The sequence below is a fragment of the Panicum virgatum genome, chromosome 4N (assembly GCF_016808335.1).
Source record: "Panicum virgatum strain AP13 chromosome 4N, P.virgatum_v5, whole genome shotgun sequence".
NCBI classification, from domain to species: Eukaryota; Viridiplantae; Streptophyta; class Magnoliopsida; order Poales; family Poaceae; genus Panicum; species Panicum virgatum.
This window is the reverse complement of record NC_053148.1, coordinates 15321113-15344886: the sequence shown is the minus strand read 5'-3', so window position 1 is coordinate 15344886 and position 23774 is coordinate 15321113. Positions and strand designations below refer to the sequence as shown.

Genomic DNA, 23774 nt, shown 5'->3' with positions numbered 1-23774 from the left:
CTCGCTTGCTCCAAATTCTATTCGTAATTGGGCTCAATTGGAGCATAAGTTTCATGATCACTTCTTTAGTGGGGAAAGAGAAGCGTAATTGGGCTCAATTGGAGCATAAGTTTCATGATCACTTCTTTAGTGGGGAAAGCTAAGCGAAATTGTTGGATTTAACATCGATTAAGCAAGGCCGTGATGAGCCTGCTTCGGATTATTTCAAAAGATTTAAAGAAATTAAGAATCGGTGTTTTAGTTTAACAATTTCTAAAAAGGATTTGACGGATTTGGCATTTAATGGTTTACGTTCTTATTTAAAAGAAAAACTCGAGGGCTTTGAATATCATACGGTGAATTTCTTGCAAGTCAAAGTCATGGGTTTAGAGTTTAAGCTTAAAAATGCCAAAGATACTTTCAAGTCTCATCGGTCCAACACACATATTCTTGATCATGATTCGGATAGTTCAGACGATGAGAGCAAAGAAGTGTACGCCGCTGAGTTTGGTTGGCCATCAAAGGCCAAACCCAGTTCAGTTCCGTCTCTTAAGCCGATTCAAAAGAATCGGCAAGAGGAGCTGAAATTTACGTTTGATGTTTCTAAGTGCGATTGAATTTTTGATGAATTACTTAAAAATGGTAACATTCGATTGTCACATGACATACCATCTCCCAAGGAGCTTAAACGACATGCATATTGTAAGTGACATAACTCTACATCTCATGCTACTAATGATTGTAATATTTTCCATCGACAGGTACAATCGGCCATTAATGAATGACGATTGGTACTTTCTGATATGCAAATTGACAAAGCTCCTTTCCCTGTTCATACGCTGGAATTGAACAATCCGAAGGTGCTCATTTATCCAGAGCAAGCCGAAGGAGCTAAGGGGAAGAATGTTGTCATTGGTGATCTGAGGCCGATGAATGCAACTGATAAGATTCTGGCCAGAGAGGTTGTCAAGGAGAAGACTGGTGATGGAAAATGCACTCTGAAGATCACCATCAGAAATCCAAGGATCGAGGGGCAAGGAAGCTCTCCACCAGAAAATTGGTCTGCTGCTCAGGCACGACCGGTCAGACCGGTGTCTCCGACCGGTCAGACCGGTCTAGTGACCGTCCCCGGACTTTCAAGCCGAAGCGTCCGGAAGTGGGTACTTGGAAGACCAACGAGGTGAAGGTACAGGGAAGAGCTGCAAATCAAAAGCCCACCTTCAACCAGTTGTTGAACAAGTACACAAAGGCCGTTCAGAAAGATCGGTCGCTAAAAAAGACACCACGATCACCGCCATGCCAAGATCGTCCAGTGTCCCCAAGGAGGGAATCCGGCAGGCGCAGAGGTGATGTTGTCACATTATATCCTCCCCAGAAGATATATTCCACCTTGCCATGGGTACTGCCAGTGTCAAATGTAACAAATCGGGCGTGGGAGCATGAAGGGATCTGGATGCAGTGTTTCCCAATGCCTTATCCTCCACATTATCAAGGGGAAAGCTCTAGAGTGCCCGTGCATGACCGATTGGGACCACACCAATCTGGTCTAGTGTAGCAAGCTGCACCAGTCAGACCGGTCTCCACCAACCGGTCAGATCGGTCTCATCAGAGGCCGGGCCAAGCTCCTATGCCAAGGTTCGAATACCGCGTCAAGGAGAAGAAAGAGGAGCAGAAGCCTGTTGCCGACCAGGAGAAGCTTAAAACCGATACTATTGTTCAGATCGGTGAGATCAAGGTGCCCATAAAGGATGCGGGCAAAGAACTGATGGACATTGAGAAATCGGTTGATGTTCCTTCACAAAAGCCGGCTATGGCCAATGATCATGAGGCCGGTAGAAGCAAGATAGCAGCAGACAAGTACCACCAGTCTAGGTGGTGCCCTTCAGGCTTGACTCACACACAGAAGAGTAAGCTGCAGCCTCTCCACAACAAAGAGAAGAAGGAGCAGGAGGCAGAAAAGATGAGGGATGAGCACTTCAACAAGTACAGGCCCATGATCCCTCAAGGCAAGGCTTGGCAGATCAAGAAGGCTGATCAGCCAGCAAAACCGTTTGGACCGCCGCAGCCGACCGGTCAGACCGGTCAGACGGACCGGTCAGACCACTCTGACCAACCGGTCAGACCGGTCGAGCCAAGTGTAGAGCCAACAGCCGAATCAGTGCCGCCCGTTTCTGTTTCTTCTATTGATGAAGCCCCTGCAGTTCCTCCGGTGTCAGAAGATGAGGAATTGGTGGATTATGAAGTGTCTCCGGAGCGCACCAACTTGGAGGTCAATGTGGTGCACTTGTCTTCAGATTACTTCATGGTTTCGAAGGAGGACATGGCTCATCTTCAGTTTGGGCCTCGTGAAGCTGTGTTCCAGAAGCCAAGCGAGAAGGACAACCATCTCAAAGCTCTTTACATGAGGAGACACATCAATGGGAAGCCGGTGACTCGCATGCTAGTGGATGGTGGGGCCATTGTGAATCTTATGCCCTACTCGTTGTACAAGAAGCTCAGTGCCAAGATGAAGACTTGATCAAGATGAATATGACGGTCAGTGGCGTTGGTGGGAATGAGCCCATTAGTGCCAAAGGAGTTGCTTCCATGGAGCTCACCATTGGAAGCAAGACGCTTGCTACGGCCTTCTTCGTCTCGGAGGTGCAAGGTAACTACAACTTGATCCTTGGGAGGGATTGTATTCATGCAAATCAGTGTGTTCCCTCTACCTTGCATCAGTTTCTTGTTCAGTGGATCAGCGATGAGGTTGAAGTGGTCCATGGAGACACTTCATCTTTTGTTGCTTTGGCCGATTCTGATTCTATTAGTGCACATGACAATGTCAACTATTTATTGGGCGTAGATCTGTCCGATTACGATTTGATCAGTTGCACTAAGGATGGTTTTGTTTCTGCTGTACTAAACCCGATGGATAATCGGCTAAATCATTTAATGTAAATCAGATGAGTCTAGCAGAAATCTCAGAAGCGACCGGTCAGACCGCTTGTACCGACCGGTCAGACCGGTCCGATCCGTTCGGCGCACAAGGCCGACCGGTCAGACCGGACCCCCCGACCGGTCAGACCGGTCCAACACAGAGTGGCTGCAGCAAAGGCTAGATCAATATCGGGTGCGTACGAACGATATGTGTGAAACCATTGAAGATTGTGATGATCTGGACAAGCTGGGCCAAGGGTTTATATCGGCCGATCTTTTAGAAAAGGTAGATATTGGTGATGGAACTATTCCTAAGCCGACATTTGTAAACAAAAAATTATCAGTTGAATATAAAGCCGATTTGGTTAATTTATTGAAAGAATATGTTGATTGCTTTGCTTGGTAGTATCATGAAATGCTTGGTTTATTTCGTGATCTTGTTGAGCATCGTTTACCGATCAAAGCCGGTTTTAGACCTTATAAGCAACCGACTAGACATTTCAATCCCATTATATACGACCGAATTAAAGCTGAAATTAATCGTTTACTTGATGCTTGATTTATTATGTCTTGTTGTTATGCTGATTGGATCTCTAATATTGTGCCTGTTGAGAAAAAGGATTCGGGGAAGATTAGATTGTGCATTGATTTTAGAGATCTTAATAAAGTTACTCCCAAGAATGAATATCCTATGCCCATAGCCGATATGCTGATTGGATCTCTAATATTGTGCATTGTTATGCATTGATTGTTTAGAGATCTTAATAAAGCTAATATCGTATTATTAGCTTTCTTGATGGTAACGCTGATTACAATCAGATCTTTATGGCCGAAGAAGATACATCTAAAACGGCCTTTAGATGTCCGGGATTTGTCGGTTTGTTTGAGTGGGTTGTTATGACTTTTAGTTTAAAAAATGCGGGTGCAACTTATCAAAGAGCTATGAATTTAATCTTCCATGATTTACTTGGTGTCATCTTGGAGGTGTACATTGATGATATTGTCATTAAATCGGCTGGCTTGGATCATCATTTAGCCGATTTGAGACTTGCTCTTGAGAGGATGCGCCGGTATGGTTTAAAGATGAACCCGCTCAAATGTGCTTTTGGTGTATCGGCTAGAAAGTTTCTTGACTTCATTATTCATGAGAAGGGAATAGAGATTGATCCTAAGAGAATTGAAGCCATGAAGAAAGTTGAAGCTCCTACATGCAAGAAGGACTTGCAGAAGTTCTTGGGCAAGGTAAATTTTTTGAGAAGATTTATATCTAACTTGTCCAGGAAGATCGATGCTTTTACTCCTATTTTTCGGTTAAAAGATGAAACCGAATTTACTTGGGGGGCAAAACAGCAAGAAGTGTTTGAGAAGATCAAGATTTATTTGTCTTCATCACCTGTGCTCAAGGCGCCTAGGAGAGGAGTACCTTTCAGACTTTATGTGGTTGCTGAAGACAAAGTTATTGGGGCTGTTTTGACTCAAGAAAACGAAGAAAAGGAGTACATCATTACATACTTAAGCCGACAACTTATTGATGCGGAGACAAGGTATACATTCATTGAAAAGTTATGTTTGTCTCTCTATTATGCATGTACCAAATTAAAACATTATCTACTATCTAGTACTTTCATATTAGTGTGTCAAACCGATGTGATCAAGCATATGTTGTAAAAACCGATTTTAAGTGGTAGAATCGGCAAGTGGGCTTATGCTTTGGTTGAATATGATTTGGCTTGTGAACCTGTAAAATCTATGAGAGGCCAAATTGTAGCAGATTTTATTGTTGAGCATCGGATTAATGACAAGCATGATTTAGAAGTCGGCTATATTACTTGCACATCATGGAAGTTGTACTTTGATGGATTAGTTTGTGATGATCGTCAAGGGATTGGTGCTATTCTTATTTCCTCGAATGGTGCCGTTTTTGAATTTTCAAATCGATTGGAAGAAGAATGCACAAATAACCAAGTTGAGTATGAAGCGCTTCTATTTGGCTTGGAATTCTTGCAATCCATGGGTGTGAAGCATGTTGAAGCCTTTGAAGATTCTCTTCTAGTGGTGCAGCAAGTATCCAAGGTATGCCAATACTATAGTGGTTCTTTAAATGCATATCTTGATAAGTGACTTGATATTATTACTTCCTTCGATGAATTTATTTTAAAACATATTCTGAGGGAGGAGAATGGAAAGGCAAATACTCTGGCTCAGCAAGCATCTGGCTATAATGTTATGAAAAAATATTTTAACATCCGCAAGCCGATGCAAACAAAAGCGAGTTTCTGGTTCTGGACCAATCAGTCCGACCGGTCCAAAGACCGGTCTAACCGGCAGTAATGCTGGAAATCCCAATTCGGCTGTAAAAGATGATTTGGTCATCAAGGCTGGAGATCAGGATTGGAGGGTACCTCTTATATCATATTTAAGATATCCTGGTCGTGGTGCAGAAAGAAATATTCGGCATTTGGCTTTCAAATATGTTTTAATTGACGATGAGCTTTATCATCGAACTGCCGAAGATTTGCTTCTTAAGTGTTTAGACTCGAATCAGGCCAAAGTTGCTATGGGTGAGGTTCATGAAGGCATTTGTGGTACTCATCAATCGGCTCCAAAGATGAAGTGGTTAATTAATTAGAAGAGCCGGTTTCTATTGGCCTACCATGATGTCTGATTGTTTCAAGTATATAAAGGGTGTGAAGAATGTCAGCGGTTTGGTGATTTGCAATTGGTGCCTGCTGCATTGATGCATCCTATTATTAAACCATAGACATTCCGAGGTTGGGGGTTGGATTTCGTAGGACAAATTAATCCTCCATCTTATAAGGGGCATCGCTTCGTGTTGGTTGCTATGAATTATTTTACAAAATGGACCGAAACAGTTCCTTTGAAGAATATGGCACATAAGGAGGTAATTGAGTTTATTACTGAGCATATTATTCATAGATTGGGCATTCCACAAACTTTGACAATGAATCAAGAATCTTCATTTATATCAAAGGAGGGGCGTGCTTTTGCCGAATCTTACAAGATTAAGTTGCTCAATTCGTCTCTATACTATGCTCAGGCCAATGGATAGGCCGAGTCTAGTAATAAGATTTTGATCAAACTTGTCAAAAAAAGATAGAAAAAAATCCTAGGAGGTGGCATGAAGTGTTGTCCGAAGTATTATGGGTTCATCGCATATCTCGACATGGCGCTACTAAGATTACTCCTTTTGAGCTTGTGTATGGTCAAGGGGCCGTTTTACCCGTTGAGGTAAATCTGAACGCTTATAGATTAGCAAAACAAAATGACCTCTCCGCTATTGATTACCATGAGTTGATGATGGATAACATTGATGAGGTGACTGACAAGCGTTTGAAGGCTTTAAAGGAAATTGAGAAGGACAAGCTTCGGGTGGCTAGAGCTTACAACAAGAAGGTAAGAATTAAATCTTTTCAGGTTGGGGATCTGGTTTGGAAGACAATTTTGCCTCTTGGGATGAAAAGCAACAAGTTTGGCAAATGGTCACCAAGTTGGAAAGGACTGTACAAGATCATCAAGGTTATCTCCGGAAATTCATATATGATGGAGACGATGCATGGCGAGCGTCTACCTAGAGCTATCAATGGGAGGTACTTGAAGAAATATTACCCAAGTGTGTGGCAAAGTGCATGAAGATGAAGACGGCCGATAATGGGTGTCGCCCTTAGCTTTATTTTTAGACTTGTATGCTCTGTGTAAAACATATTCATCAGATTAGTTCTTTCTTTTTGGCTTGTGAAACTCACCAAAAAGCTGGAGGGTATATGTTGACAGCCAATTCTGGCGGATCAGAGGCCGACCGGTCTGACCGGTCTGACCGGTCTGGCCAGTTGTAATCCGAGTAGACTTCATTTTATTTTGTAAATTCTTGTATAAACCGACTTGGAAAGGGGTCCGACTTCCCCGGCCTATAAATATAAAGGCTAAGGCCGATTGAGGTATTCCCAATAGAATCAAATTAATTTACATCTACTTTTTGTTCCTCTCAAACCCTAGCTTTTTCAAACCCTAATTTGCTGTTCTTCTCACGTCCCGGCGACGTTCGAATGCGTTCTGAGTGGCCTTGCCGACCTCAGGGCAACCCTAGCTGCGCGAACTCCGACGGGGTCCCTCCCGAGTTTGCGTTCCTAGGTCTACGCGACGCTCTGCTCCGCACCGGTCAAACCGGTCTATGGAAACGATCAGAACGGTCCGTCAGGGTTTCGCTGGTTCAGATCGTTTTGACGATCTCTCGCGCATTCTAGCGCATTCGAGTGTGTTGGCGCGATTCTGTATCAACACATGGATGGAATTTCCTCTTGTGCAACCTTACACAAATGCTATGAGATTAAAAAATCTGATACCAAGTATAAAAAAGAAGTAGACCGTTACCCAAACATCATTTTAAGCTAGACCTTGTAACTAGAACCTCATGTTCAATTGTTCACACATTATAATATTGACTAAAATTTGTTGAGATGACACAGTGCGACAATAAATTACTTCATATCGATTATTTTGGCTCGATCCCCATGCAGCCTCTACGTGAAAAGTTGAATCCTAGAACTAAAATGTCATATTCCTACTTTAAATTTTGGTGAAATTGATTGAAATTTATTATGAATGACATCATACGGCAGCATTCGCCTACTTGGTGCTAATCTACATGTGGCCTCACTGCCCCACGTCAGCAGATGGACCTGGGAATTAAATCACTTTCACATCTAAAATAAATTTTAGGTAAATTAACAAAATTTTATCAGAGATGACTCGGTACAATAGTTACTGACAATGTGATCACTAAGTGGATCCCGGTTCACTGGAAGCTCACAAGGAAAACTATTCTTTGATTTGTGCTATAAGAGCATCTCCAACAGTTCCCCATCCCTACTTGCTATCCTTGTTTTTTTTGGCAAATCAAGAAAATTCAGGCTCCAATAGTTTGGCATCTAACTTGGCATTTTTAGCAAGTTGCCAAATTCCTCCGTCCCAGCGCGCATTTATCCGCGCGCGTATCCGCGTTGCCATCGCGACTCCCGTCGACGCCGTGAAACCTTCCCCGCGCGCGCAGCTTCTCCCGCGCCCGCGAAACCTTTGCCGTGCGCGCGCAGCTTCTCCCCCGCGTGGATATAGAGTACTTCGAGGACGCAGCTTCTGTCTCCCTTGCAGTTACACTTGCCCTAATCAAGATGTGTCGTGTCAATGAACTTTTGCCAAGTGAAATATGGGAAGCTGATGGAGATGGCCTATTATTTTATTTGCCATAACTTTTGCCAAGTTGCCAAACATCAAGATTTGCCAAGTGAAATATGAGGAGCTCTTGGAGATGCTCTAAGACTGGTACGAGTGGAGCGCAATCAAACAGGATTTTTTTTTGGTGGGGGAGGGGCTCAAGCGACCAGGAGTGGAAGAAGCTAGGAGCGAGGAGCTGAGCGAAGCCGAGCTGGTTTAGATGCTACCAAACTGGCCCTATACATTTGAAATGTCAAGATTTTTCAGAGCATTTTATTAATGCAATCAGGATGATTATCGATGTTCATGTTTCAGCCATGCTTGATTAGTACCATCACTTTGGCAAGGCCATTTCAGGTATTTCAGAATTGAGCAGTGTGAGCTAGCTTCGGAATATAGCAAAGACTGTCAGGCATGTTGTTTGGCTTCCGAACAGGTAGTGCTTGTCAGGCCAGGCCACGCGGAACTCCAACACACAAGTCCCCCCAACGCTATCCCACTCCAAAAAGCTTTCCACCAAACGTCTCATCTCGACGCCTCGAGTGCTAGATTCTGTCTCCACACTCACTCCAGTACTCCACTCACTCACCCACTGGCCACTGCACCTAGCTGGTCACACGCACTAGAGCGGCTGAGCCGAGCAGAGCTTGCTCTCCTGGATAGGAACTAACAATGCCGACCCTCCACCGTTACACCGCCGCGCTGGCGCTGCTGGCCATCAGCACCCGCCTCCTCCTCCTGCTGCCCGTGGCGGCGTCGGCATTGCCTGACCCGGCGTCGCTCGAGCCGACACTTCTCTTCCCGTCGACGGGCGCCGCCGCCGCCTCGCAGGCGCAGCCACAGACAGCAGCGGGGGGCTCCACAATCCCGGCCTTCCCGGAGCAGTCGGAAGCCGCCGCCTCCACCTCCGTCTGCCAGCTCGCCCCGTCCCCTCCGCTCCTCCCCGCCGTCCTCGCGTCCTGCAACGCCAACGCCGGCGGGAGCGGGGGCGCGCTCCCGCCGCGGCTGCGCTGCTGCCCGGCCCTCGCCGCGTGGCTGTACGCCGCCTACGCGCCCACCGCGCTGTCGGGCCGCGCCGCCGGGGGACCGTCGGCGGTGGCCGCGTCGGCGGAGGCCGCCGCCGTTGTCGACCTGCCGGTGCTCCCGGACGACGCGGAGGAGTGCGCGGGCGCGGCGGACCGCGCTCTGCGGGCGGCCGGCGCGGCGCTCCCGCGGCCGCAGCCACGGGGCGGGAGCACCGGTGGCGCTGGTGCTGGCAACGGCACGGCGGCGTGCGACGTGGCGTTCTGCTACTGCGGGGTGAGGCTGCGGCGGCCGCTGTGCCCGGCGCCGGAGGGCCGGATGGCGAGGAGGCTGGAGAGGGACTGCGCGCTGCCGGGCATCTCCGGCTGCTCCAGGTGCCTCCGGGCGCTCAACAAGGTGAGCTTTCTTTACTTTTTCCCTTGGATTGGATGCTTCTTGTCTGCTGCATTGGACTTGGACAAGGTGTATGTGCTGTTATGGTCTTGCCAAATTGCCATCTTTTTCTGATGGGAAACGCAAGATTATTTGCATTCATAATGCTGAATTGCTGATTAATTTCAAAGCGTAGCATTTCACCTACTGCTTACTTCCAGAATAATTATAATAGTACATTGCGTCAAACAAAGTAAAAGATTTTGGTAGGGTCTAACAGAAAGTTTATCCTAACCTAAAATATCAGAGATGACATTTTTTTTCATTGCATTACGACATTGCATACTCTTTTTTATCGTAGTATATACTCTGTCTTGAACAATGAGTCCCACTTTCCCAGTAAACAGGAAAAAAATGTAACCATTAATCCTAACTAGATAGATCCAAATACTTCAGATGAGTTTTTGTTTGTTATGCGTCATCACTTGCCTCTGAAGCCTAGTTGAGAAATAAGACAGACATGGACCCATCAACTTTAGCAAAGAAACAATCAGGAATGTGCATCCATGAGAATAGACAAATAGGCGGTCCCAGTAATTATTATTGGTAGCAAACAAAATTTAGGAAAATGCCATGGAGAGTTCACAAGTTCCCCAGCACGCACGTAGTAGGATGCTAATGAATAAAACACGAGCACCCCACGTCAGCAAGTTAATCGCTGCCCTGGTGATGACCTGTCCTGCAAGTCTCTGCTGGAAGAATTTGCTCCGTGCAGGTCAGGAAGATAAGTGAGCAGAGCAACTGCTCGCCTGCTAATGTGTGGAATCTGCTCTAACGAAGCCAATTACCTTCCATTTTCTTTTTACCATTCGTCTTGCAGAAGTAGAAACGCTAGTCATCCTGAGTCCTGACTTATTTTGGGATCTGTCAATCAATGCAACAAGGAAAAAGAAAGGTTCTAGCAATGAGTTGAATAGTTTTCAACGGATTGGGGGACAGATGCTTGTTAATGCACAGATTATAGTAATGAAACTGCATGATACTACAGTAGTACTTCAGTAACTTTGTTCACACAGAACAGCACAGGACAGTAACAGCATTACTCGCATGAGGCGGTGCACGTGAACCGCTTGACTGAAATGCCCTCGAATCATGGGATTTGTGGCGAGAAATCCGGGGCTCGTGGATGTGCCGGGCCTGGAGCATCATCTGCTCCAGAACACCATGCCGGGACCTTTACCCCTTTTCACTTTGTTGGCCTCTTGCCATTAAAGATGGCAGTGGATCGGGTTCGGGGCGGGTATCCGCGGATTTCGGGTTTGCGGGTTTCGGGTTCGGGTTCTGATTTTCATCCGCGGATTTGCGGTTTCGGGTACCCAAAATATTTCGGGTTTGGGGCGGATTTCAGAATTGACCCGCGGAGCTCCATTGGAGGCCCGAAAAGATTCAGCCCAATAGAAGCCCACTTAAAACCCTAGATATATAATAACACACCTCTCAGTCCAACCCACCTCCCGCCCCGTCCCCGCCCCCGCAGCCCGCAGACTCGCAGTCCCGCTCCCACACCGCGCCGCACGGGCGCTGGGTGCACGCCGCATCGCCGCCCAGCCGCCCCCCCCGCCCCCCGCCTCGTCAAGCCAGGTGCCCGCCCAGGGCCCAACCGCCGCCGCACGGGCGCATCCGCACGGGCGCTGGGCGCACGCCGCATCGCCGCCCTGCCGCACCCCGCCCCCCGCCTCGTCAAGCCAGGCGCCCGCCCAAGGCCCAGCCGCCGCCGCACGGGCGCATCGACGGATCCTCGGCGGCTCGACTCGGCGCCCCCGCGCAGGGACCTCGGCCCTCGGCGGCGCCTCGGCGGACGGCAGATCCTCAGCCGGCTCCTCAGCGGCTCGATGCGGCGCCCCCGCGCAGGGCCCCACCCGCCCGGCGGCCGCCCCACGCGGACGGTGGCCCGTGGCTGCACCGCGCAGGAGCAGGACCCCACCCGCCGCACGGACGGAGGCTGCGCTGCCGCGGCCGCAGTCAGGCGCGGAGGCCGGAGGAGCCCCGCACGCCGACCACCCTCCACTCGCGAGCCACGACCTCGGTCCCTCCTATTCGGGTTTCGGATTATCTGTCGGGTTTCGGGTATCCGCGAGTTTCGGTTTTGGGTATGAATTTGTACCCGAAACGGAGTTCGGGTCGGGTTCGGGTTTTAAGTTCGGGTTTCGGTTTTGGGTGCCCATACACTCCACCCGAACCGAACCCGACCCGTTGCCATCCTTACTTGTCATGCATGCCCTTCTTTTTATTCACCTCAGAAGTCTCACGGTCACAAGCCGGACCGAATCATCCGCTTTAATTTGCTACTAATTAATCTGACGGCGTGAGGAAAAGGTCATGGTCACGTGAGGGGTTTTCAGGGTTCCCAAGAAAGGGGAAAAAAAACTCTACTATGTGATGCCAGTGACATCATGCCGCGTGCGACAACTGCTCCGAGTCCGAGAGCGAGGGCACGACGAGGACGGCCATGCCGCCATGGCCCCTCTCTCGATCCCTGGTGTCCTTTTTACCTCTGCAGGAATCTTTGCCCTCTCGTGGTGCGGTGAATTTTTTTTTTGTTTTTTTACTGACTCGCTGCTGCTACTTGCTTGCAATGGCCTCCGGTGCTGCAGCTGAGCGGGAAGGGCAACGCCACGGCGGCGGCGAAGGCGAGGGAGGAGCGGCGCGAGGACTGCCGGGTCATGGGCCTCACGTGGCTGCTGCAGCGGAACGCCACGCGGCACCGGGAGGCGGCCACGGCGGTGATCCAGGCGCTCATGGCGGCCGACGAGGCCGGGGCCGGCCGGGCGGCGGCCACCTGCGCGCTCCCCGCCGGCGGCGAGCTGCCCGTGGCCGTGGGCTCCTCGCAGATCAACGGCGCCGCGACCGCGTCGTCCCCCGTCGCCGTTGGCCGTCTGCTCCTCGCCGTGCTCGGCGCTTCCCTCGCCTCGGTGTCGCGGTGCTTCTGAATGGCTCGACATCGATCCGTGTCGTTCGTCGCACCGCATGTCTCTCTTTAATTTGCTGTATCGATCTTACAGTACTTGGTGCTTTGCAGTGTAGTTCAGGGAGGATTTAGAGTTAAGCTTGGTTGGACACCGTTGATCGTTGATGTAATTAATTATATGTTTTGTCATCACCTGATTGCGTGGCATGATGAATGCATCCCAGTTTCAAGAAAGACTGTAATTGAGTGTACGAGGGCCGTGATGCAGGGTGAATTGTACGCTTCAAAAACAAATTGTTAGACTCTACCACATTTTTTTTTTACGAACGTGTCCAGGCACTTGTTTCATTAAGAGGCCGTGAAAGCAGTACGACCGGTACAAATTATTAATAGTTCGAGACTATTAAGATGGTTACGAAGCACCATCAAACAAGTGGCTGGCGGTCCCAACATCTAATAAGAAATGGAGAATATAGCAAGAACAACGGAGAAAAAAAAACACACACAAACCTGTAGACACGACCATACCTCCGAACCTGCTAAAATACACTGACATCAAGAGTGCACAAAGTCTACCACATGTCAAAGGTGGCTAAGAATCCATCAGACCAGTACAACCAAAGTGGCCAAGCATTCGCCCGAAGCAAAACACCAATACAAGACAACCGCCAGACAACAACCAATGCAACCTGGGTGGATGAAGATACAAAGCGAAGGCAGGCCACTGAGTCGTGGGGATGCGAGGCCCCCGCGACCCAAGGTGAAGCCGGGCCCAACCACATATGTAAAGGAATTCACATGTATAGATATGTGTGTGTGTATATATATATAAGTGAATTAATTTATATATGAAAACTATCTAGATCAAATATTATATAAATAACTATATATATTAGTGGAGATCATACACACTGAATTCCAATACATAAGTTTAATTAAAATGCAAAAGTATAATTGAAATAGAAAAAGAATTGAGAAAAGAAAAACAGGAAAAAAAAAGTGACTTTTTGTCCCGGTTGGTAACACCAACCGGGACAAAAGGTAGCCTTTTGTCCCGGTTGCCAGACCAGGGACAAAAGGACCCCGGTCAGGCGTTCCCGGTTGGGAAACCGGGACAACAAGGGTTTCCCAACCTGGACAAATTAGCGTTTCTGTAGTAGTGAATATATTTGTTCTCAATACTATTGCCATTGTGCACATTTCTGAAATTTTCTGAAAGGCATTTTTGCATCTCCTGATGTGATGTACTCTTAAGATTTCAGTGAAACTAATTGACTAATTCCAACAAGATTGCACTCTCCTGTTTACATTTCAAGGCTCACCCAGTTTCCACACTGTCATCTTTTTGGCACTGCTGTCACTCGTTTTCACAGTACAGAAGCCATCAGCAGCTATGTACTTTGTATATAGAACCATCTAATAAAGTCTATGTGACCTCATCGTGGCTCGATGGTCGTGATGGTGACGTCATTGATCGAATGAGGAGGCGCCCTCGACCCTGTCCTCGCCGTGAGCGGCAGTGCCGGCGGCGACGGGATGCTCCTCAGCTTTGCGAACAATGGTGGCTTGGCTGGTTCCGGGAGCTTCATATGGTCGCTGATGAGCATGAGAAGGACGCTGGACATGGTGGGACGCACGTCAGGGTCTTCCTGCACGCAGAGCAAGCCGACGTGGTAGCACCGCCACGCCTCTTCCCTTGAGAACGACCGGCTAAGAGACGGGTCCATGAACTCGACGGCATGATCCTCGATCCACAGTCTCCATGCCTGTCAAAAGTTCAGTTATCTTTAGGGGACTGACTTTGGTGATCAAACATCATAGTTTTCACAAAGGGGAAAGTTTCCGGCCTCTGCAGCCGCACACAGCCAATCAAACATCATATGACTGAGACAATGCTAAAAGTAAAGGATCAAATGGGGATTCTTACGCCTCGGATCAAGGACTGGTGGTGCTCCTCAAGGTACAATGCGCCGTTCCGCTGCCCGCTCAAGATCTCTAGTAAGAGCACTCCGAAGCTGAACACGTCTGACTTGACTGAAAATACACCCTCCAATGCGACCTCGGGCGCCATGTAACCGCTGAATCGATTCCAAAGAAAATGTGATGACCATAACTTTTTACAGTTAATTTACTTGTTATTACATAAGGATAAGTACACATTCGTTTCATTGGGGCTTACTAGGTTCCAACAACCCGTCCTGTGTTATTGATCCCACCGGATTCATCTTTGAAGATCTTGGCCATGCCGAAATCGGAGATTTTAGGGTTCATCTTGACGTCAAGCAGCACATTGCTAGCCTTGAGGTCCCGGTGGACGACCTTGAGCAGGGAGTCCTCATGGAGGTAGAGCATGCCGCGGGCGATGCCATGGATGATATTTTGACGTGTGCTCCAGCCCAGATGCCTTCTCTTTCTCGGATCTGCAAGCCATCCATATCACAACACATACAAGCCAACCAACCGAATTGAATCTCACCAGATCTATCAACTCTGTAAGCTCATGACAAATCTATCACTCCCAGTGCACATCGTGTAATATTACACTACTCACTACTGGAGCATCCCATACCGCCGGTTCAAAAAGGTATCACCCCCAGTTCATTTTGAACCGGCGGTGAAGCCCGGTTTGTGAAGCATATTCTGTAGTAGTATTACTCTTATATGGTAGACTAATTAATGCTCTATACCAAGAACTTCTCATGAGCATGGAGTTCAAAGCCTGCAGTTGAAGCGTTTTGCCAGTGAAGATCGCCTGCTCAGGGGCCTGATGAGCCCCAAACACAAATTCCCTATTAATCTAGGACTGCTGACAAGAAGTTGCGACCGAGAATCAATATCAAAGCTCCATGGAACATGAGCAATGGACAATTGAGTTAATTGACATGTAACTATTCATTACTTTTTCATGTTGGCAAGAAAAGAAAAGGGAAAAGCCTGTGTTACCCCCACCAAAGAGGAAGGCGTCGAGGCTGCGGTTGGGGAGGTACTCATAGACGAGCAACTTCTCGTCCCGCTCGGCGCACCAGCCCAGCAGCCGCACCAGGTTCCGGTGCTGCAGCTTGGCGATGAGCTCCACCTCGTTCCGGAACTCCGCCGCCCCCTGCCGCGACCGCGCTGACAGCCGCTTCACCGCGATCTCCGACCCGCCGCTCAGAACGCCCTGCATATAGTATTATCGATCGATTCAGCAAAGGCGAAGTGGTAAAAAATTTGTTGGGCACACCACATACAGTGAATCAGTGATCGCTAGCTCACTCTGTAGACGGGGCCGAAGCCGCCCTCGCCGAGCTTGTTGGCCTTGGAGAAGTTGCCGGTGGCGGCGAGGATGGAGGCCAGGTCCATGAGCGGCAGGTCCGAGCTCGACCGCGGCCACAGGCTGTCCAGCAGGGACAAGAGATGGCTGATTACGGAAAGAAAAAAGAAAGAAAGCGACAGGTCAAGGTGCTTTTAGAGCAAGCAACCATGAGAAACCAGAGCAGATCGTCTGAGCTCCGTATTCACCATTGCGCTTCCGCCATCTCCAGCAGTAGATGCAGTAGAGCAGCGTGCAGAAGACGACCGTTACCAGCACGCCCACCATTATGCGCATCGCGTCGCCGGGGTTCGAACCCGCTCGATCGTCGCCTGCCGGAGCCGGAGCCGTGTCCAACAGCCGGCGGTGGCCGCCTATACGACCCGCCGCCGCCATGCTTCCTTCTCCCGCGCAGGTCCTGATTCCTGAATGAAATGAAGCTACCGATTTCTCTGAAGATGGCGAGAAGAACAAATGCAGTGAGCAAGATGCACTTATATCTGTTTGGGATGGGACGGGAGAAAGTACATTTAGCAGAGGCAGCTAGCTATCAGTCAAGTGGCGTTTAACGACCTGTCTTCTTCGACCTTTTGACACGTAAGAGCCCAACAGACTATATAAAAACAGTTGAATAGGTAAAAATAGATAAATTCTCTTCAAATCAGCATCCAACAGCCCATTCGCCAACCCGATCGGCATCCCAGGCCCCGCGCACGGCATCTTTGCCGAACGGGCCTTCGTCGCCATCTCGCCTCGCGCCTCGCGCCCTTGCTTCTGATTCGTCCCTCCCTCGCCGCGCCGTCTCTCTTCCCCGCCTCTTCTTCCCATTCAGCGGCGGCGGTGGCTGTCGGCTTCATCGCCGGCGGGGAGTACGCGGCCATGGCGGAGGCAGCGGCGTGGCTCCTCACCGGCGCGAGCTCCCCGTAGCGGCGGCGGCCGTCGGCTTCGACGCCGGCATGGAGTGCGCGGCCATGGCGGAGGCGGCGGCGTGGCTCCTTCCCGGCGCGAGCTCCCACAGCGATTCCCTGCCGCGGGCGAGCAGGAGGCGCATGCGAAGGTCCGCCGTACGAGCAAGGTCGCGAATCCTAGTGAAGATGCAAAGGAAGCTAGAGCGGCGGCGGCCGGTCGGGCTCGCACGGGACGGCGGCGGAGCAGCAGCACAAACGATGTGGAGCGGAGCCATGGAGGATGGGTGCAAGTTGGCGACTGACCGGCGAGCTTGCGGTCGCAGCGTGCGGGCACCTCCCCATGTTCGAGAAGCCGGCTATGGAGGAGAGGAGAAGAGCTTGGGGCCATCGTGGTTGGTGAGGTCAGGCCATGGAGTTGCAAGCTTTGCTGCCGTGCGTGGAGGAGATTAAGCATTTTGGGGAAGAAAGCTTTGCTGCAAGCTTTGCTGCCGTCAGGGGCAGCAGCGAGACGATGTGCTTGAGCGCGGCGTTGAGGCGGCCGGCGGCGGCAGTGGTCACGGCGGCGCAGAGCGCCCGGCGGCGGCGGCGTCAGGAGGTGGATGAGGCAGAGTCCGCGCTCGTCGAAGGGGATGGGGACAGAGGGGATGGAGAGTCAAGATTTGCATAGTCTGTTGTATTTCTCGCTCTTTGAATAGCTAAATGGTTAGCTAAATGGAATTTAGCTAGAGTGATTTGAAGAAGCTCTTGGAGATGCTAAGCATCGGCAATGTTTTCTGCAGCACGGAATGAAATCAATGGAACACAGGGCTACCAAGTTGCAAGTTGCAAGTTACAATTGGATTAAGACACTACCGGAAACCCGACGTATGCCGAGTGCCGAAGGCTTTGCCGAGTGCACAATATCGAGCACTCGGTGCTTCTTGCTGAGCGAGAGGCCGCGCAACAATAGGGCAGAGGATGGAGCAGACGCTTCTTGCTGAGCGAGAGGCCGTGCAACAACAGATGCAGACCATGTTCTCATACCTCCAAGGCATTGGCGCGACAATCAACTATCAACCGTCGCCAACGATGCCCTGGCCTCCACTACCGCTGCCACCGCTAGGCCTTCCTTCTATCTTTTCTCCATCTGGCGCTACAGACACTCCTGTGAGTATGATATATAGATTTACTTTGCTTGCACATACATATTCAAATTTTGAGATACTTTATGTCAATATATCATATGCTATATCTGAAAGAACATCTAGACTCACTTAGTGGTTGGTTGATTAATGACATATGCTTTAATAAGAATGATTAGAAGGTATCCCAGCTGATATATACATGAGCTAAGTCAAGAATATGAAAGTTGAAAAGCGGCTATTCATTTAATATTTTATCTTTTCAAATTGAGTTTAGGAATGTCACACTATCAAAAGGTACATGAAGTCTTACAATTTTCTCAAAATGTAATCCTCAATTTCTTTTTGCAGAATCAATCAATCGGGGGGTCAAAATGAGCCTCCGGACGAGCATTCACCGGCACCGGCGGCGTCACAGTGGCCACCGAGCTGATTTAGAGTAGTTTATGGTATTTGTTCTACAGACTTGTACTTGTTAGACTTGTGCTTGTTTAATTTGTTGGACTTGTGCTTGTTGAACATTACACTTATGGCATCGATATTGGACTTGTGTTATTTGTGATATTCGTGCTATGTATCGTGAGATATTTGTGCTATTATGCGATATTTGTGATGGATATGCCGTATATATGCTATATTAAATGTCTGGAATGTATATATGTTTTATTTCTGATGGATGTGGTTATTACATATAAAAAACAAAAAAAAACAGCAAGCTTTGCCGAGTGTTATTACCCTGACACTCGGCAAAGCAACCATTTTTCTATTTTCTGGAAAAAGGATTCGCCGAGTGCAATTACTTTGACACTCGGCGAAGTCTGAAACTTTGCCGAGTGCCGGACGCGTGGCACTCGGCATATATCCAAACTTCGCCGAGTGCCGACCTGGCAGCACTCGGTAAAGCTCGAAACTTCGCCGAGTGCTACCAGCTTGGCACTCGGCGAAGTTTGAATCTTTGCCGAGTGCCACGCGTCTGGCACTCGGCAAAGTTTTCGACCCGATCCCGTTCGCCCGTCCCGTTCGCCCGTTCTGTTCGCCAGTTTGCTGTTGTCCGTCCCGTTTCAACTTTTTTTGCCGAGTGCGGCTTGGCACACGGCAAAGCCGGCTTCGCCGGTAGAAAAAAGACTGTGTGCATTTCGCCGAGTGCTACACTCGGCGAAGAAGTTGCCGAGTGTTTTTCGGCCTTCGCCGAGTGCGCGAGTCCGGTAGTGAGAAAATATGGACAATTTTTGTTTTCCGGGGGCATGCATGGCCTCGTTAGTTTTCACTACTTTGAACAGTGTGTCTTTTGAATTGGGGCCCATCTGTCATGCCAGCCATGTTATCCCGTACGCTACGTCAGTTAGTATTAATCACAAGGACACCGTCAGCATTCACAATCACAAATGGACAGCGTTTAATTTTGCACCTCCTGGTGGTACTAGCTTTTGCTCCTGGTTGGAATGCAGGATAACGAACTTTTGTCCTGTGCCGTAGTGTGCAGGACACAAGTCTGCATGTCATGAGTCCTCCAAAATAATAAAAAAGGCTACATGTCATGGACTGGAATAAGATATTGAGTTGCCTTTGGAACATACTACAAATAACTAGGTTACTTTACTAAAAAACGTCTCTGTTGTCTAGTCTGTAAGAACCACTAGCTTGCTGCTCAGGGATAGCAAAAATCTGCTCGCCCAGCTGGGCAAGCATTTTGGGGGCGTCTATATATCGCTCGCGCGCGAGTAGAATCGCGCGAGTCGCACACGTACGGCGGCGTGCTCCGGTGGCCAGACATCGGCGGAGGCGGCGGCGGGCGGAGGCGGCTCCGACAGCGGAGGAGACGGCTCCGACGGCAGTGGAGGGCGGCGGCGACGGAGTCGGAGGGCGGTCGACGGCGGGGCGAAGAGGTGGCAGCGGCGGAGGCGACGGCAGGCGGAGGCGGCTCCGGCAGCAGAGGAGACGGCTCCGACAGCGGTGGTGGGCGGCGGCGACGAAGGCGGAGGGCGGTCGACGGCGGGGCGAAGAGGCGGCAGCAGCGAAGGAGGCGGCTCCAGCGGCCATCAAGGGCGGAGGCGGCTCCGGTGGCGGTGGAGGGCGGCGGCAGAGGCGGCGCAATCCGTCCGCCGGAGGTGGAGGGAGCGGCGGCGGAGGCCTCTACGATGCGCTCCTCTCCCGTCGCATATGCAGGGAATAGACCCCCCCCCACCCCACAAAGCATTTTCTCGCTCCCGCAGGCGAGCTTACCTCCAGAAGCAAGGCTCTTCTAGGCTTCTAGCATTACCAAATGCCTGCCCCTGCTAAGCATGGTTAGGGTAAATTTTTCGAAAGAACCAAACGCACCCTATATGTATGCTAGCCTCAAAGAATTTAGGAGCAAAACTTCACGTGATGATATATGGCACGTGCCAAGAAGACCGGTCATTTCACATACTAGGTGTTTTGACCGTTTCAAACCGTACACATTGGTTGTAAAAGTCATGTGGCTTAGCTAGATGAAGATTATGCGAGTTCCGACGCTGACCCAATTGCTAAGTAGAAAGCTGGAGCTGAATCATGTATACAAGGATGATCTTTTAAACTTTTGCGATCACTCTCTTTGGATGCCTGACTTAGTGGCACGGAAATATTACCAGTCACATGTGTGGGTGGCTGTTGATCTATCGCAGAAGGCCCAACCACTACACCACAACACTAAGTCAGTAAAAATTCTTGTTTTAACGAGGAACCATTCATCGATAAATGTATCCATATTTACTTGCAAATGATCAGTTGACAAATCTTTATACTACATCGAACCATCAGTCAATAAAAGTATTTGATTTTTACATCATGTTTTTGTTCTTTTTCGTATAAACAACGTATTTTTTTCCGAGCGCGCATATGCACGACCGCACAGAAACACTATCCATGAAAAAAATTGCTGGCACCTAGACCCAGGCACAGGGGCGGAGCTAGGTAGACTCCGGGGGGTGCCCGGGCACCCACGCCGAAACGAAAACTCAATACTAATCATTAAATTTCCACCTTATAAATTAGAGAGCTAGCAGCAAAACCATATATCGGACACCCCCTCAATTCAGTTCGAGCTTCGCCCCTGCCCAGGCACCCAGCCGGTCCATCAAACCACAAACCCTAACTCGCATTCCCCCGCGCACCGTCTGAGACTGAGACCCTCCGTCCGCCCAACACAGATGCTGCGTTCCCAAGGCAAGATGGGCCGGGAAAGGCAGGTGCTGGTCTGCAGCTGCTGTCGGCCTGCTGTCCACCTTGCCACGTGCTCTGTGTTGGACCGGGCCGTCTGCCCCGTCAGCTTCTGGGCCGCGTTAGGGCCGCTGCAGCCCAGCTGCACTACGCCCTGCGCTGGCAGCGCCGCTGGCTGCCTGGCAGCCGCAGCCGCTGCTGGCCACGCGAGCCGCCGCCCCGCTTCCTGGGCGACCAACGGGGGCTCCCCGCGGTCCACTGGACGAGCGCCGCGCGCCACCGAGGCGCCCGAGAGATATGCTCCTACTCGGGCAAGAACAGAAGGAAGAAAGGCGGAGGAACAAAAACAAGTTCGAAATTTCAATCTCAAATTACTTCCTCAAATCTTCGTCAAACGAAACAAAACTTGAGCTATAAATCCGTGACTACTAGACACAACAGATCAAAAAAAAAGATTGTTAAAAGATCAAATAAATCTCTAGAACTGAAAATCACCCGAAATTCATCTAAAAAAGAAGGCAAAGAAAAACACTCGTGATAAATAAAAGGACATGATTAGAAGCCACTATTGAGCACACATAAAGTTAAGATAGCGAAAAAATTCAAACCAAAGATCCACTCCCTCCATCTCTCAAACCCTAACTCTCACAATTATATGAAAGTACCTCACCAAAAGAGATGCAAGAGGTAGCTGCCTGCAACCTCTCCACATATATATAGACACTGGCCAAAAGATCAAAAAGCTTTTATATTAAGCACACAATCCCAATATTCCTTAGAAGTAAACCGTCCAAGTTTTTACTGTACCACCGAACAGACATGTCGCCTTCACAACTTCACTTCGTCTCGACACAAACTTCACGATGACGTCACATGTCCTCCACCACCACCATTCAACGCACTGGATGCGCCCCCGATGTTGAGCCCCAAACCAGTAAACCGACCTATGTTCGGTTTTGAGGCTTGCCTGCCTCCACCAGATTTGACGCCATGAAGTCTTTTGGGTTCCTACCGTATGGCCAGCCTACTCAAACTTGCAATCGTCTTCCTTCTTGAATTGATCGATGCCTTCTTCATCACCATGTCTCCCTCCATGTGCTCTTGTTCTGATGGATCGCCAATGACTCCGTCTGGACTCCTTGGGTCCCTCGGTGTCAAGTCTCCACTTATACTTTAGCACCGCATGACGCGTCGGCGTCAAGCCTCTTGCTTACCCGTCATCATCGCATGATCTATCACACCCAAGCTGGAGCTCGCCTTCACCGTATGTCGTCGACCATCATATCGCATCCGATACCTGCACATCACGAGCCAAGAGACACATCAAATTCCCTCAACATTATCAATCACTCGTCATCTAAGGGTGACCACCATTGATCCTTAGGGTGCAAAAAAAACCAAACACAAAAAAGTAAAATCAGGCTTCAATTATACATTTGTACGTGCAACCAAATGTAAACTAAAATGTAATAGTGGAGACAAGCTTGAGCTTCTTATCTTTTTGAGATTAAACCAAGTTGTCTTATTGCTGTTCTCATGGTTATGGGCTAACATAACTAAATGTCAAATTTGCGCTTTGGGCCAATGGCAGTGGTCGTCAAGCGGCAGCACATCAAGTTGCATGGCAAGCCAAGTTGGGTCCATTTGCCAAACGAAGAAAGGCCCACGTGATTTTTTATGAAATATAAATAGTCCAATACTAGAAAGGCCCGCGACTTTGCGTCATAGGGTTTGTATCCAGTGTTATCGTATTACAGTTGCTGTGGATTTTAGTTCATGCGTGTAGTAGTGGCTGTGTAAAGGTAAATGTACAAATTTTTTAAGCAATGTAGTTAAGATAAATCTATCCTTTCATTATTTTCGCATAAGTGTTATGGTCTGCAGCTGTTGTTGCACTTGATACGTATTTTGGGCATTCTATTATCGTGACGCTATTATTAAAATATGTTGCACTTGGTATATTTGGGCATTCTATTGTGACGATGCTATTATTTAAGTAGTATATTACTTTGGGTATTGAAATAGAGGTATGATATTTGTGGTTGTATTTAGTGTGGTGAAAGAAAGGGCAAAATAAATTATTTGGGAGGACGGGTCACAATTAGTCGGATCTTAATGTATTTGCAAAACCATGAGGTCATTAATATACGTGACATTTTTTAAGGAAGCAATGGTTACATTAGAATATGCCGCGTTATTGTGGAGGTCGCAAGTGAAGTAATAGAAGATCTTGTGACATCCCGAAAAATGAACCAAATTAAAACATGCGATAAAAATATTTATTTGCAAAATTTTTCATCGTTGAGCTCAAAACCCCCCATAAACCCCTAACCCTATTTTTCCGGAATCTCTCTCTGTTCCAAGTGTCCGATTTCCAACCCCCGACCGCTTCCCTGTGGCCTCGTCCGCGCACGCACGCGACGTTGCGCGTGGCCGACCGGCGCCGCGATCGCGGCGCGAATCTCTCCATCTCTCTCTCATTTTCCCCCTCTCTCTCCCCTCTTTTTCTTTTTCTTTTTCCCTTTTTCTATTTTCCTTTTCTTTTCTTTTCTTTTTCTCTCCCCTCTCTCCTTCCTTCTCCCTCCTCTGCTCCGCTCCCGCGCGCGCCCCCGAACGCCGCTCGCCGCCGCTCCCTGCCCAGCCCGCGCGCGCTCGGCTCCTGGCCCCGCCCTTTTGCACGCACGCCACCCCGACCACGTTCGCCTCCTGTGCGCACGCACAACCCCCCCGGCCTGCCCGTGCGCCCACACACGCGCGCACGGCGCTCCGCACGCCGCGCCGCGACG

The 23774-nt window shown here is 49.2% G+C and overlaps 2 protein-coding genes across 2 annotated transcripts; one reads left to right on the top strand and one right to left on the bottom strand.

Annotated features, from left to right (window-relative positions):
• The first annotated feature begins 8570 nt into the window (after positions 1-8570).
• On the top strand, positions 8571-12790 carry LOC120670879 (uncharacterized GPI-anchored protein At4g28100-like). The gene is made up of 2 exons (XM_039951060.1): positions 8571-9543; positions 12174-12790. Exons 1-2 carry the CDS (start codon positions 8797-8799, stop codon positions 12507-12509), a joined length of 1083 nt encoding a protein of 360 aa, XP_039806994.1. The 5' UTR covers positions 8571-8796; the 3' UTR covers positions 12510-12790.
• A 942-nt stretch (positions 12791-13732) lies between these two features.
• LOC120671594 (putative receptor-like protein kinase At4g00960) lies at positions 13733-16449 on the bottom strand. The gene is made up of 6 exons (XM_039951967.1): positions 15949-16449; positions 15743-15887; positions 15437-15647; positions 14667-14907; positions 14415-14565; positions 13733-14253 (listed from the first exon to the last, which is right to left on the bottom strand). Exons 1-6 carry the CDS (start codon positions 16173-16175, stop codon positions 13924-13926), a joined length of 1305 nt encoding a protein of 434 aa, XP_039807901.1. The 5' UTR covers positions 16176-16449; the 3' UTR covers positions 13733-13923.
• Positions 16450-23774: the final 7325 nt, after the last annotated feature.